The sequence below is a fragment of the Argentina silus genome (assembly GCF_951799395.1).
Source record: "Argentina silus genome assembly, chromosome: 16".
NCBI classification, from domain to species: Eukaryota; Metazoa; Chordata; class Actinopteri; order Argentiniformes; family Argentinidae; genus Argentina; species Argentina silus.
The window spans coordinates 18,235,199-18,252,413 of NC_139670.1; the positions used below are offsets into that span (position 1 = coordinate 18,235,199).

The 17,215-nt window shown below is 42.6% G+C and overlaps 1 protein-coding gene across 1 annotated transcript in view; it reads left to right on the forward strand.

The window, feature by feature from the left end:
* Positions 1-2,354: 2,354 nt before the first annotated feature.
* rgs7b (regulator of G protein signaling 7b) overlaps positions 2,355-17,215 on the forward strand; it is a gene marked incomplete at its 5' end in the record, with an annotated part of 65,653 nt that continues 50,792 nt past the window's right edge. The window contains one exon of the mRNA XM_083687057.1: positions 2,355-2,432. Within this exon, the coding sequence (XP_083543183.1) occupies positions 2,355-2,432 (78 nt within the window). The remainder of the gene's footprint in view (positions 2,433-17,215) is intronic.

Sequence of the window (17,215 nt, forward strand, 5' to 3'; positions counted from 1 at the left end):
GGACCAGGCGGTGAGGTCTCGTGGGATAGGCTTTAGCTCTGTGGAGCTCTGGCAGACTGCCGAGAGTCTGTATGTGTTAACTGAATCCCAGGTGAGTCACTATTGATTGTGGAATATATGATGTGCAACTCATGCCCTTCCTGGCAGAAGCTTCTTAGTTCATCTTAGATTGTTTGTATTGAAACACACAGTACTTGATTCTCAATGCCAGAACTAGTCAATGGACATAGCGCTATAGTCAAATGCTATTCAATATTGAACTTGAAGTGTGTACAAATGGCAGTTTTCAGATTACACATAACACCTGATGTTGTTCCTCAGAACTGAACTGTGAACTGTAGGCTCATTCTGATTAGCTGCTGAGGAGCTTTTAGAGATTAGGTGACAGATTTCCATGATTACTGCCCTGTGAGGTAAAATGTACATGAAACATGAAAATGACAATATGACAGAGATGTAGCCTAGGTGTCACCCTTCTGCTGCATAAATGACTAATGCTCAACTTAGCCAGATAATGTTCTTTACATATTTTCAATTCATGATGCAGTCCTTAGTCATGTAGCTGTTTTTGTCTGCTACCAAGGCTTAACTGAGTTCAAGCAGTCCAAGATGTTGCTATAACCAGGATGCTATGGGCAGGGAGCATAGTTGGCCTTGGACAGACTGCTATGTTGCCCTTGAGAACATTAACCCTTCACTACCCAATACCTCCTGTTGCCATAGATGGGGGACACACTGGGGTACAGACTGGATTTCCAAGTATTCTTCCTGTGTTGGTCACAATGTTACGACTGATCTTATATAAAATATGTTTCTTCTAAAGAACCCACTGAGCAGGAGAGGAACATGAACCTTGAAGGCTTAATGTCCCCAGTGAGTATTTGAACCAGAGTTCATTGGCAGTAAGTCTAGAATGATATTGTAATGATGTTGCTTAAGGCACACATCCACACACATTACACTATGTCTAATGAGTGTCCTGGGGCTACAACATCCACTTTCAAATCCTCTTGAGCATTAATTATCTGTTTTTATTTACTTCCATTTTGCTATGATAGATGTTAGGGTTTCAGTGGACACATAGAAGGAAAAAATACAATGCTATTTGTTGATAGCTGTTGTTATTGTTATTCCTATGCAATAGCATCTACAGTACATGATCGATGCACAATGCTTCTGTCGTATTACCATTTTCCCATTGAAAATGAGCCTTACTATAGACACATTTCGCGGTATTTATGATAATAGGATAGAAATGACCATCATGAAGCATTGTCGTTTATTTTAGACGGTGTTGTCGCAAGGTGACATCAATTAGTTCATTGAAATATTCCAGGGTGCCTTTTAACCGTGCAGTTGCCAAGGCGCTCAGGATGTGGATTCCAGCCACGTGATTGGCCCCAGGTCGAGGCGCGTTCACCGGGGAGTAGTGAGTGCCGGCGCGCCCCCGCAACTCAGCGTCGTTCGAGGGAGAGAACGGCAGTGGCGGCTCTACATCCAGTACCAGATTTGTCAATATTTCCAATGAATTATCAGCGCATTCCTACGACTGGCAGCTGACAACCTGCACTGAGTGTCTCTAGTAGAAACAAAGGATTTAGCTCGTAGGCTGTGGTCGGGTAAGTTAGACCTCCGAATTCATGCTTTACTTGTTGTTTTATCCTCCTACCTAGAATGTGCAAGATTGCATCGCTGCAGAGTGCTCTCTCACAGTCGCTGTCCCAGGTCCTGATCGCTCATCACTCTGCCTCTCTTGTTTATAACGGCTGCTGTCTCTCCATCTGGATCATATATCATCCTGTTCATGTGCGTCCTGTTGCCTTGGCACATTGCATGTTGATATATGCCTAGAGAAAGAGTGTGCAAACCGTTTGGGATACGGCCGTGGACATATTTAAATGTGATGTGCCACATCCTTGACGCTCGGTCACAGCGATGTTAGGTTGCTCATTTTGAGAAAACAGAAAAAGGCCTATTTGACTAATGATGCTTACATCATGCTTACTATAGCTTACATTTGATTGTGCATGTTTTTTTTTTATTTCAGTATTTCTAAAACACGACGCCCAAAACACCTTTTGAAATATAGAGCCTGTGAAATACAGTAGATGCCTCATTAGGATTATTCATAATAAAATAGTAATTTGATTTGTTCTCAATGGGGGTAACCGACTATCATATGGAACAATTGGTTGAGCCGAACGTCCTTGTTCGCTACACACACAATCAAGGTAATATAATGCTTCTGTACTCCAAGCTGTGCACACTCAAGACCAGTAAACCAATATTTGGAGCTGGTCTTTCTCGTGTCCCTTTCAGGAGCACTTACCACTGGCACTTGATCGCATTGAGCCATGGCGCAGACAAACAATTACGGCCAGAGCAGCAACGGAGTGGCTGATGAGTCCCCTAACATGCTGGTGTACAGAAAGGTAAGACGTTTTTTCATCGTTTCATATGTCTTCCATGAGCTACGGTTCTGGAGGTGGTGGTGTCACCAAAATGTGATTTATCCAAGTAGTACCCTCTGCGTTATCTGACAAGCTTTGGTTTTGGAATGTCTCATACCGTTATTGTAAAGCAACTTTAGGAGTTGGAGCAGTCCATTGCTTAGTTGTTTGCTGGGTGGATGGTGCGATGCTTATAACCTCACATGATTATTAACAACAGGATTATCACATAATCCACTGGTTTCACTGTAAATGCTACCACAAACCCGCTGCATGCAATTATGACTGGTTTTTTACAGCACTTATTGCTTTGGGTATTACAATGACAAGTTATTCTTGACTCTCTGATAATAACCACCAATTTTAATCAGCCTTGGATGGGGAGCACACCTTGGGTCTGTGTTGACGTTAGACTGAGGGTAATCAGGGCCACTCATCATGGCTGCAGCAGGGCGTGTGTGTATGAGCCATATGCAAATGATCTGGGTGCCATCATCTTCCTCTGATTCATTATCTCAACCAATCAATGGCCACTGTCCTCTTTGGGATTAGTTTGCTGTCATTCTGTTTTTTATTCAACTGAAGCAAATCATGTTTGGGGTGGTTATCTTGTTTTTCTTTGTTATAACATAGACCTGGGCTGTGTTTTTTTTCTCTTCATGGTTGGGGACAATTATACTGGGGCACGGGTCAATCTAGTTAGGTACTGTAGTGATGATAGATACTGTAGACCTGTCATACTGTCTAGTGTTGAGCCTGGCTCAGGGCCCTCCACGTGTCTCCTATGGGCCAAGGAGATTACCTTTCATCTGCCCAGAATTAAGTATATCATATCTTGCTACAAACCAAATCAAATAAATGGTCTTGAAATCTTCAAGCTTCCAAGATCCATACCACATACGGTGTTCCTATATGACCTTGTAGCACAGCTATTAAGATATCTGCCTCCTGCCAATAATATGTAGTTAATTGGTACATGGTACCATATCAAGCCTTTCCCAAGGAAACAAACAAGTAATTAATATGTTATTACTGTGTAATTAACTCCTTATCATGTTAAGTAAATGGCCACAGATAGCCCGATGCTTTAGAATAGCAGGATTGACTCTATGTTTACTGGGAGGTATAGTGCGCAACAAGTTAATTTAAAAAGAGACAGATGGTCATGTTTATAGTGTTGCGGCCTATTTAAAGACACAGAGGTATGTTCTGTGTACATACACTTTTCATGGTCATCTCGCTCTCATATGCTGTAGAAATAAGTGCCTTTCATGCTTTGTAGTGTTAACATTTTGGTTTGGTTTTAATTTCAGTTTTCAGGTTGTTAAGTACCTAATTAATGCATAATTGAAATCTATTGCATCATTGTGATAATGTTCTAGTTGACAAGGCCAGGCCAGTCCATTTGTTCATTTATTCCATAGGGTAACTCTCTGCTCTACTCTAAAAAGACTAAATGAAAAGGACGACATATGTTTTATTCAAAGAATTATAGTAATTGCCATTGTTATTCTGCCAAGATTTAGCTTGGTCCCCTTTTACACTGTTGTCACATTTTGAGGCACTTGCTCGAAGGAGAGTATATGTCAGGGTCATTCCACACAGAGAGCGTGGTGTAGGTACCGTGTGGTTGTTGGGCTTTGGGGCTTAGTTATGAATCAAGTCCATATTCATGAGGCTTCCTGATTTAACTAAGGCCCTTAAATGTACCCAATCATACCAAACTCCTCTCATCTACAAATCTATTATCTTGGGACAACATGTTGCCAGGCATTTTTAATGTGACCTAGAATCATCTGCCCAAATGGAAGATCTCTCTTAGGATTTTGTTTATGAGATTTCCTGTTATAGAGGAAATCACCTTCCACTAATTAATGAATGTGCATTGAAATCATCAGCATGGGGTGTTTTGCTATGTATTTAGCTGAACTGTCCGTGGCCCTCCCACTAGGCCCTCTTCTTGTGTGTCTGCCACTGCATGCTGTGGCAATGGGGTAATTTACGGTTGAAAAGGTCTCAACTGAAGCATTCAATTCCCTTCAATGATCACCACAAAGACTTCTGACCTCGTTGAGGAATATCATTACTGCTAATACTGATCTAGCCACACCAAACAGGCTGCTTCTTTTCTCCTCCTCTTCCTTTCCACATTTAGCTGATCTTTGTTTGATTGGAACAGTTATTACTGTTTTTAAGTGCTAATTGGCTATACTATACATTGTATGTTAGCAGCTGTTTTTTCAGAAAGGCCATAGATGATCAACTATGTTGATACTGTTTTGGTAGTGTTGCGTTTTATGGAAAGATGCAACTGTCTCACATTAGTGAAATATTTTCTGTCACAATTAAATAGTGCATGGCATTGCATTGTTGTCGCCTAGGTCTTTGTATTGTATTTGGTATATTTGGGGGGAGTGGACAGTGATATAAGTTAATCTAACAGTGTAATCAGAGTATTTGGTATATTTGGGGGGAGTGGACAGTGATATCAATTAATCTAACAGTGAAATCACTGTATTTGGTATATTTGAGGGGAGTGGACAGTGATATCATTTCATCAAACAATGTAATCAGCGTGTGGCCTACCACCAGTATGTTAAAATCAACAACATAGGAAGATTGTCCATTAGAAGCTTGTATTGCAGACATCTGTAGTGTTGGTGTTTTATGCTTAGCAACATGTTTGAGCAGTGATGATAGATTCTCTCTGATACATTCACTGCAAACATATTGCGCTCTCTTAAGCGCCTACGCTTGTGTGTGAATAATGGACTTCAAGTTGAACAAGTGATGCATTTTTCATGTAACTCTCATTGGTGCACAACCAACCTCATCCGGGGCAAGTCGTAGACATGATTACGCTTCCCAGCATCCCGTGCTGTGGCGAGGGGGTCACCCAGTGTGCCACCACCCACTCACGTGTGGCGGCGATGACAACGCGGTGAGAGGCCTGTGCGACCTTCCCTGAACAGAACTGTGTGTGTGAGGCAGCCATGACATCATTGGTGCGCGGGCAGTGATTCATCTCCCCCCAGGATGTTTGTGTTAATCCCTTGGCCCCAGGAGGAGCTCAGGGTCCTGATGATGCATCGGATGGTCTTCTCCAAACAAGCTCCCAGCGAGGAGCATCACTCCTGGAAGGCATCGGTCTGACTCTGGCTGGACCTCCAGTCACACAATGCGCAACCGTCCCAAACCGTAACAATTGATTTGCTCATCTTGGATAAGTAACGCCGAAAAGAGTCCATCGAATCAAACCCAGAAAAAATCGCCAACGCTACATTTGCTATGACGGCAGAGGGGTTTTTCTACTCAGTGAAAGAGACAATGCTGGGATTGGAAATGAAAAAAAGAAGAGACATCACTGGATAAGTGGTTGTATGTTTCATATATAGCATTTGAAATTTGTAGGGAAGAGATACACATGGTAATGATTCTCAAAGAAGAGGAAGACTTATAGACAAAGGAAAACTCCCATCCTCGCTGTGCTATCGAAGATGGGAATATGTCCCAGGTTAATAGGTGCCTGTGGAGTCTTTTCCAGTCGAGGTGAAAGGCGAGATGTTAAAGGCTAATTAAAAGACCAGTGCCCTAGTCAGTGTGGTTCCTCTGCTGGTATGCAGCTACCTATAGCTGATTATTGTTAGTTAGTCTACAACGTACATTCGCCACTGCTACTGAGGCTGGGGGTTGTTTTTCACGTTGGTTCACAAACCATCCACAACCAAAAACAGACCTACGGCTTAACAGAGGAAACAGAATCAAAAGATCATCATGTATCATTAACAATACATGACCAAAGCCATGTTAGGCACATAACTGAGTGGTGATTGGATAACCATTTTCAGCAGGAGATAAAATGAAAAACACACGTTTCCCACGCAGTCATTCCCATTATGCATTGAGTTTTGAATAAACATTTAGGAGCAGACATTTTGATTGGAAGTCGACTTAAGGACCACAGTAGCAAGTCCTTCCCCCTGGGGAAATGAGTTTTATATTTGTTTTGTCAGTTAACATGCCCAATTCTAGTAAGCAGAAGGAGGAAAGATACTTCAGGGGAAGCTAAAGTATCTCCCCAAGCAGTTTTTCTTTGTTCTGTCAGTGTTGGTTCAAATGCAGTAGTACTGGTAAGACCCACCGAGACTCCTCTCTCTGAATGTTGACAAATCAGGTTGGACGTCCAACCTCCAGCATCTGACGGGAGCCTCTGCTATCTCGGCCCAATGCAGCTGGGCTCGCTTTATCCTATTGGCCTCCTGAGCTCTGAGACATCACGGTCAGGTACTCACCTGAGACAACATGCCTACATGAATCAAATGTGAAGACTTGTGGTGGTATGGAGGCAACAGTGTTAAAGGGGGGGGGTGGGGGGGGGTGGTGGCACTATAGACAACAGATTTAAAGGGGAGGTGTGGTAGTGGTGTTGGTATAGACAACAGATTTAAATGGGATATGGAGAGAAGTGTGGTGGTGGTTTGGGGGCAAATAATATTAAAGGGGAGGTGTGGTGGAGGTGTAAATTAGCATTAAAGGAGAGTTGTGGTTGTATTGGGGGCAGCATGTTCAGCTCTCTCGTCTGCCCTGTTTATCAATCATACTCTCCAGAGTTTCTCTGTCTGGTCCCATGCCATCAGTACAGCTCTCCTCTCCTAATCTCCTCTTTGAAGTCTCCTCACAGCCATGATGCTGACTGACTTTTGTGAAGCTAACAGAATTAGATGTCTTTTGGAGCAAAAAAGGCTCACTTTAAAGGGTTTATGTAAACCGTATTTCCTCTGTTTGAGGTACAATTAACAACTTTAAGTATAAATAGAAAATATGCAAACAGCAGTTGTGATTCTGTCATCATTCCATGTACATGCCCTAATCCTTTAAGCATGATTTTTGACGGAGCTACATTTTCGATTACATGCCTGGTGGTGCTTCTATGCTTGCAATGATTACTGTGGAAGACCTAATCACATTTTCCTTATTGTATATTGATTTGTGTGCACCCAAAAGGGGGTGGATGGTTTTTGCGGGTCCAACGATTGAACTATTGCTGCTTCTTTTTTTTTTTGGGGGGGGGGGGGGGGGGGGGGGGGGCATTGCTCATGGCTCAGTGGTAATGCACTCGTGGAGTCAGTCACCTGCAGCTCTGCTCACAGCGTCACAACAACCCACCATTAGCGAAACATGAAAGGCATAGCACAGGGCTGTGCACATCCATAGTCATGAGTCTGAGGAGGGGAGACACATCTGCATTTTCACCAGACTGCGTGGTTCTCTCACACCACTCGGATTTAGCACCATCAACCTACCACTGTGCCCTCCCCTGCCTCTCCGTATGGAAATTATATCACCTATATCACAGCAAAAAGGACAATGTTCGCCCATTTCCTCCCCTCTCTGAGGCATACGGAGTTAAGTTCTGCTATTACCACCATGCTCTTAGATGGCCCTCTCTCCATCAGCAGAGAAGCCCTCTCTCTGCACTACTTCACTTCAAACATTTTCACACACATCCATCTTCTATTAGTGGAGAAAAGAGGGGTACACTTCGGTTGGAGTGTGCTGCCCTTTAGTTGGCCTGTTATGGAACAGGACCTGAATAACTACTGCAGCCTGTGCAGGGACTATGGAAGTAGATTAGCTATCTCACCAACTCTGGGACTCTTGCACCACAGCACTGTCTGACATTATTGTGGAGTATTATCCTCTTACCCTGTCAGAAATGACATACTAATCGGTGGTGTTTGTTGTGGGAGCAATGGATGCATCAGAGACGTAGGAACCCGAACCTGAATTCTGCTTTTTTTTTTTTCACTTCCTTGAATATCAGTATGGATCTACTGCTTTGGAGACACACTTGGACTGCCTGGAGAACACACGTTGTAGCAGCCCTCATTCATGATGTAGGCACAAATGGCTCAATAAAGACTGGTCCAGACTGATATTCAGTGTTAACTCATCAAATTCAGTCTTGTTCCAGGCTATTAGGGTCACCCCCCAGCAGAAGGCTTTGATTTCCCAACTAACATTTCTCCTGATCCCTTTGAAATCCAGATAATCAATGGCCACCCTAATACATCGAATCGTTTTCGAATATATATCCTTTTTTCAATAATTGAGCGAGAAGGCTAATCATAAAAGGAATCGAGCTGCTTATTTCTGCGAAGGGGGCAGGTACATTCATCACCAAGAGGTAATTTCAGGATTCATAAATGCAGATCTCTCTCTCTCTCTCTCTCTCTCTCTCTCTCTCTCTCTTTCTCTTTATCTTGCTCTCTCTTGTGATTACCATACAGATGAAGGGGTAAAGACAAAGCCTTAAAAGCACTAGCTCAGACCAAGGTCTGTTTTGACTTTGACTGTAAAATAACGCAGATGCTGAGCTTGGCTGTGGGAAGGTTTGGGACCTGGCCTTATGTGGGCCTGGGCAGGAACAATGCTGGTGGAGGCAGAAATCAGAAATCAGGGCTCGTTAGAAATCCCATGAAATGGAATGAGGAATGGAGCCCATCTTCTGATTTCTGCCTCCACCAGCCTCCCCCTGGAAGCTATTGTTCCTGCCCAGGCCCACATAAGGCCGTATAGCGTCATTGCAGCCAACCCAGGCACAAAACCCCAACTCTGATTCATCTATATAGCTATAGAAGAGCAAAGCTGGGACAAAAGGTTGATCAATCCTTCACCCACAGCTGTTGTGTGGCTGACGTGTTTGTTCACTGTTCATATGTGTCATGTTGAGTCGATGTGCTGTTTCATTGTACTGTTGCTATCAGACACTGGGCTAATGGAAATTTAAAAATTAAATACATTTTGCACTTGCGTGTCAACAACACTGCTGTGTTGTGTAGCCTAATCCCACAGCTCATGGTAATTACGTGTTAGGAATTCTTTGTTGACAAAATAAACACTGAATTTACATACAATGTGTACAATGGGCTGCATCAAAATATAATGCATAATAAGCAATTGGTGTTTTAGACATACACATATACACACACACACACACACACACACTTACACACTTACACTTACACAGACACGCACGCACGCACGCACGCACGCACGCACGCACTCACACACACGTCCCCCTCAGCAGCCACAGACCTGCAGGTCACTCTTAACAACGGAATTGATTCTCTGATAAAATCTGGACTCTGGAGACTGAGAGTCCTGCGCCGACATTTGCATTGTCAATATTGCCTCCCATTTCTTCTGTGGCCTGTGTCAAAGACTAGGAGTATAATATATTACCTTCCATGCACAGAGTCACCCCATAGAGAATAATGGGTTGAATGGAGCACACGAGAGAGAGAAGTTTCTTGGAGAATCACAAATGGAGAGGTATTGCTTAGTCATTTTCATTAGAAAGCAGTTTCCCACTGCATTAGATTAGCATGCCTTGTGGTGCTTTTGTGATCGTTATTCAGTTATCTGAAATGGTTCTATTGACAGCTGTTATTCTTTTTGAACCCCTCAGAAGTTAAATGATGTGAGTGAGGGATGTTTCTGGGCTTTTTCAATTTGAATCCTAGTATAGATCCATGCGGGTGACTTGACATTTACTATTATGGTAGATTTGTGTGAAAATTCCTGTTGTGTGATGTGGATCTCAAATTAGGATTCTTCCTCATCAGTGTGAGCCTGAATCAGGTGACCGGGGTGAGAACGTTGACATGCTGATGTCTCTGAGACGTGGCACACGGTCCACGTCCAGCTGTCTCCATCTGACAGGAGTGTGAGCCCACTGCCTTGGCTGCGATCCAGAGAGGCACACTAGCCCTCCCCCCACCTCATTGGCATTCTGACGGGGTAGCGCCGGTGAACGATGCCTGCGTGCCTTTGAGCCTTCTGCATGCTAAAGCACCAGGCATAAGATCCACCTTGTCCTCTCCTCACGGGACCTAAAAATAGACAGCCCTCCCTTCACAACACGAACCACGCGAGCCTCCTCCTCTCTGTCATCGACATGCTCCAGGCACCTGCTCCAAACATGGCTGGAGAAACAACCAAGCCTCCACAGCCTGAGCATCGCACTGTGATACTTTTTTAGTCGTATGTGTAGCTGGTAGCTTCATTGCTCGTACCTTCAGTTATTTTGTGTAAATCAGGTTAACAAACCCTCTAATATCATAATCATGATGAAGCCACAGCTCAGATACAAACATTACATTGACACTAACTGAATGGAAAATTTAATTTATTAGCCTAATTTGGTAGAATCTTTGGAGATGATGAGGGACTGAGGTGGCAGTGGTAGCTGGGAGGCCCATTCCAGTTACAGTAATGAATATTCACTCCATCACTCCAGCAACATTGGGCCCTCAACATCCTGAAGAACCTCTTCCTCCAGGGATTGCTGCTCACTTGTGACAGCAACAAGGAGAGGGTCGATGTCTCGCAATAAGCTTGATGGCAGAAAGGATTTGTTACAAAGCGAAATGCTTTGCGAAACGCATCTGACATGGTTACAGTTGTCTTGAATGTCAGTTGTTGGCAGACATGGCCTGGCCAACCTGGCAGACTCATGGCCTGCCTTCACCTGAGTGTCTCCAGTCTGCAGACTGGAGGTCAGAAGAGGGGATCCGACCCAGCTTGAGTTGACCCAGGATCCCTCTGGGGATCATGTCAGAGACCTTTAGATATTTCTCTTGGTCTTCAAAGAAGGCTTATAGATACACTCCCTGAAGGGAAAATATTTTGGTACTCTGAGCAGTACATGTCTTGTCAAGCTGTTGCCGATGGTGTTAGGCATTATCTCCAGCTCCTTGGAGGACAGCCAGGCCTTGTTGACTCTTGTAATCTGGTTATAAACCATCATCAAGAGTGAGCATGGCCCAGCTATACAGGGAGCTGGAGACAATGCCTAACACTGAAACATTTTCTCTTCAGTTCAGGGGGTCTTCCTATGCAGCTCATATCAGGAGTGCAGGGGTGGACATCCCCTTGATCTTCCCCTTGATGCAGTTCACCATGTTGATAGTGGAGGATTGTGATGAGAGTACCTGAGGGACAGGCTCCTCCGGGTCCAGAGCCCTGAAGATCTTCTTCATTACATACTTTGCCATTCCAATAGTCATATCACTTAGTACAATGGAGGTCACGTTGACTTGGGCCAACCTCGACCACTACCTGTTCAGGTCAGTGGTCATCTCCTTCCAAGACACTTCTGCCCAATGCTTGGAAGGTCTGGTGAACCAACACTTCAAACTTGGCTGTGTTTACCCAATATAAAGATCTGGAAAAACTCCCAACGCATAGCCATTGGATTTACCTCCCATCAATCATCTCCCACAGCACCTCCCCCCAGTGCTTGCACAGCACACATTTCAGATTTTGAGCCATGCAGTCGTGTGATTAACTAGAATCAAATAATTACATAATTATACTTGACTCAGTAAGTTCCCCCCTATGAAAACCAGGTTTGAGTCGTTGTTATTCCAGGCATATACTATATGTGCTGTGCACAATAGCCTGGAGACAAGGTTAGGCCTGTGGAGACAGGACTGTTCCATCACGGTGTCCTTAAGGACAATATTTTAGACCTCAGGGTTGATGAAACAAAAGAAAGTGTAAAAACACATATATAAACATTCTATTACATGCATAGAGAATACTAGAAGTGTAGAACACGCGACATCAAGTATGGAGGTAACCTAATTAAGGCAAATATAAATATACAGAGAGAGGTGTTCTGCACAGTGGCCAGGTCCCAGTGGTTCTCCCAGAGCCTCATACTTGATGTCAGCCACAAAGCACAACTAATAAACACATTTTCCTTCATCTAAGCTTACATGTCTGTGTGTTTTGAGAACATGTCATTGAGGTCGAAGAGAAAATCCTACAGTAACTCATTAGGCATGTTTTGTCTAATGTCCAAAATGAATGTTTTCAGGAAAGCTTTCTTTGCATAGTAATCAGGAGACATCTTCGTTTCAGAAGAGATTTTCATCAAGAAACTCTCCCTTGTTATTATATTAGTATTTGTTGAATACTGTATTCAGGCAGATGGCAGTTTAGACATAGCAGAGCCGACCCCTCCAGTCCACAGAGCAAAAGAGACTCTCGGGAAACAGTACCAGCTGCAGCTTAGTAATACACTTTATTGTGTTATTGCTTTATCTTTTTGGCATTGTCACAATAGTCAGATACTACAATCAATAGCGATTGTGCTCTGTACTGTAACACACACTGCTTTTTTAGGAGGTATATTTTTTAGTTTTCTCTTGTATTCTCCGATTGCTCAGCCCTAAAAGCCCAGCAAATGGAGTAATGGAGAGGATGATGAGCGAGTGGGTGGTGAATTAGATACGGCAATTTTCTCATGCCAACATCGGGGGAGGTGATGGTATCAACGTATCCAAGGATAAGAGAACCATCAGATAGACAGAAATACAGTACTCTTAGCACACTGCAAATACTCTGCAAGTCTAAGTAAACATCCATTACACCTGCATGTGCTCTCACGTTTGCTCCCAAAGTAAAGCTGATTATTATATCATTTTGGTCAATGGATTTCAATAGATTTATTTGTACAGTTCTCTTACCACTTACTATACTTACTATATTTATTTAGTATTTACTACTTACTTTGTAACATTTCTTACTTTCTGGTAAACACTTGAAATAGTTTAACAATGTATCTGCTTGGCAACAATTGGTACTTTCTGGTATTTATGACAATTAATTAGCAGTTAAGCAATAATCATGTAATTACTCTGTTATAATGTAGTTTATAAGTAATTAGAGGACCATGAAATAAAGCGCCACCTAGCTTCTCACTCTAGCTAAGGTAAGGTCATAGCAGAGCTAGAGCAGAGCTGCCAAGCCGGTTAACATTTACAATGTCAAGTGAGGATAAAATGTTACCTACTAAAGGTTCACCTCCTCTCAGATGTGATCCGACGCTGATCCAATGTTGTATAGATCTTGTAGAGACTGGAGGATGAAGACGGAACGGGGTGAGAGGGAGGCACAGAGCACACAAAGCACTGTAGCAGAAGCCTCTGGGGATGTTGCTTTAAAGTTCCCCCTCTGAGGAGAGAAGAGAGGAACATCACTCCTCTCTAGCACAGAGACTTGGTTGCCATCTTTGAACTGAGACTAGGTAGGGAGCTCAGGTTGAGATAGAGGACATAATTTTGTTTTTATAAAGCAGAATGTATCGAGGTAAAGTCTGAGTCAAAACGATGGAAGAATGAAGTGGTCGGCAGCCAAATAAGGGATGCTCTTGTTATGGTCCAATCCTAAATCTCTCGAATGTATTCAATGCCTTTGTGTTGTTGATGGAGAGTATTGTAGAAATTCTGGGGCTAAGATTGTTATGGCATTGAACTATAACTGCAGGCATGGCAATGTTGGTACACAGGCTGAAGTTGGTGTCAGTGTATAATCAGCGGTAATGTTGTTTGATATGTGGATCTGTGCTGCTGTCAGTTCTGTCAGTACTGTTTCTGATGGTCGGGTCTGAAGGGGATCCCTGGAGAAGCAGCTTCCAACTGAATATCAATGTTGGTTTCCATCAGCACTTGTTACCGTCAGGAAAATAACTTTTTCAACCACTGAGTGTTTGTGGCTGTTCCCCAACATGAAAAAGGACAAAATATCGCCTTTCATCACAGCTCTTTAAAATGTCAGTGCTGAGCAAACAAATCTGTTGGCCCTGTTGCCACATGAGCTGTCAGCTGGCTTCCTCTACGGCTGGATCCACTGAGCTGGTAGGTACCGTAGGCCACGTCTGTGACATCACACTCAGTATAGAACAGACAGGCTGTTATGTTGTTGATCAGTGCTTGATATGATTTTTTTTTTATCATGTTTTTTTGTTGTTGATGTTATTCTTTAAACAGAACTAAACACTGTTACCCCATGATATGTCGCCAATATGTATTAAAGCTACTGTACCTTTAAGTCAACATACCTATTTTCAGGCGTTGTCTAGACTTAATGAATAGTTCTCTACCTTCTATAGATGTGCATCAGTAAATGACAAAACCCTCAACCAGCCATCATTAATACACCAAATAGATGTCATCTATTGATTGGAGCAGTGAGGTGTCAGTAAGTAGATTGATGTTTCTGACATATCATATCACCCTATTGACTGATGCTACACAGACCGTTACATCAGCCTGAGATGAATAAATGGCCCAGTATGAATGGCTAGCATGCTTGATTTAGCCCCTTTTTAGGCAGTAGTGTTGCTACGTACAGTAGTAGTCAGTTCTGGTACGGTGGTCATTGCGGGGGCACTGAACCAATTGGAAAGCATGATGTCAATTTGTCATATGCTACCCATCAGCCCCTAAGCAAACAGTAATGAGTGACTGATGCCTATGAACAGTGACACTGACCAAGCTCACTTTTATCACACAGACAAACTGTCACATTCCTCTTCACAGTCACTGGCCACAAAGATGTTTTCTGAGCATGATATGACAGAGGACTAAACATTCAATCAGGCCATTCATCAAACTAGGGACTCTGTGACGGTGCAGGAGTGGAATCATTTGCCTTTTACTGTCATTGTAGTCACCAGCAGTGGCAGACACCTCACCTGCAGTGACAGATACCTCTTGGCCTTTGTTTTGGCTTGTCCACAGTGATTTGAGTATTGTTAATATGCAAGAGTGTAATATGCGTAGTTAATAATAATAATAATTAATAATAATAGTTAATATGCGTGAAGTAGTGTAGCTGGAATATCTGCTTTGGCCACATAATATCATTCATATCATTGATGTACACTAAATAATGCCTACCTAGGTTTACATATACTTTCAGTGGCACTGAAAGTATTTGTATCTTGGGCAGTATTTCGATACAGAATGTTATTGGTATAAATTCCAGATTTGATTTGGATTATTCATATCCTTCGATGGTTCATATCTCCAACAGAGAATATAAAATGTATGGAATATATCATCATTATCTGTCTCACTAAGATGATAGTCAATGGATCCCTCTACCATTGTTCGTATTTCACAACAAGGATCTTTGAATATAGACAGGGGTAGCCTGACACACTAGAATCCTTCACAGCAACCCCCTCTCTCTGTCTGACAAGCTGTCATGATCAACTCCCCCAGAGCTGCGGTGTGGATGATGAAGCACCTCTTCGGTATCTCAGGAGCTGTAGTTTAAGTATCGCACTGCCTTGAGACGTTGATGACATTGTTGGAGATAGAGAGCTGAAGGCTGTGCTAAATAGGATGTCTTCTCTTTGTGTTTGCTTTGACCTTCACTGAGATTCATCCATGATATGCCTCTATTTGTGCTTTTTCACATGCGCACACCTGCCCTATAACTGCTCTGGCATACTCAGCTAATTTGTGTTAAAATACACTTTTGATAGTTCCTTTATAAAAATGCTTTGGCGTTCTGCACAATTTTGAATGAAGTTTGATGCACACTACATAATTACTCAATATAGGGGCGTTCAGTGGCGTAGCACACTAAGGCGCATACCATATCATCGCAAGGTCCCTGGTTCGATTCCGGCCATTGACATATCCTGCATGTCATCCCTCCTCTCTCTCACCCATCCTTCCTGTCAACCTCTACTATCTCTATCCCAATAAAGCAGAAATGCCCTAAAAAACATATTTAAAAAAATTAAATAAATAAATTACTCAATATAGAGTGAAATGTGTAATACTATCAAATGAATAATACATTCTATCATATATGTCAAATGTACTCTCCTGTTGTCAAAGTGATGTAATTCGCATTGTGCAGCCTGGACCACCCTACTGTGTGATTGCCAGGTGACATTATGCTATAAATGACTCTCTACATACGGTAGGCCTCATGAATAAGTAAAAGCATTCAGGTTCTTACTCTTGTTCTTAAAAAGTAGGAGAGGAGGGGGATAGTGAAACAACCAGTGGTTCTCTATGAACAGGCAGTGGAGTGGATGAAGCGGAGGACGTCATAGATTAGTATAATACTGTAGTGCCCTACAGTATGGCTGGGCCTAGTGTAGAGTGACAGGCGATAGAGTCATGTACTGTTTATAGAATGTACAGTACCCTCCAGAAATATTGTCTTATTTTAGCTCTATACTCCAACAGTTTGGATTTAGAATCAAACTATTACTATGGGGTCAAAATAGTATTAATAATAGTATCAATGTTTTAAACATACTCCCCCTATTTCAGGGTTCTAAGTATTGGAAACAATCATATAATGTTCAAATAAAGTACTCATGGTTAGTAGTTGGTCGACAATCTTTTGCATGCAATAACTGCCTAAAGTCTGCGACCCATTGACCCCACCAGATGATGCTTTGCCAGGAACTGTACTGCAGCCATCTTCAGTTTTTTTTTTTTTTTTTTTTTTTTTTTTTTTCCTAAAATCTTATCATCAGAAGATTGACTTCAAGAACTTTCCATTTTTTGGGCCTGTAAACTCCCAAGTTGCTATGGCAGTATGTTTGAGGTCATTGTCTTCCTGTATGATGAAGCTCCATCCAATGAATTTGGAGACATTTGCTTGTACTTGACCAGACAAGATGTTTCAGTACACTTCAGAATACATTCTGCTGCTGCTGTCAGTAGTAACATCATCAAGTTAGCCAGTTATTGTGGCAGCTATACATGCCCAAACCATAGCACCACCTCCACTATGTTTCACAGATGTGGTTGTAAATCTTGGGCAGATCCTTTTTTTCTCCAAACTTGCAATCACTCTGGTACATGCTAATATTCGTCCTATTTGTGTACAAGACAGTTTTCCAGACCTCTGCAGACTTTTTAGGTCCTTTTTAGCAAATT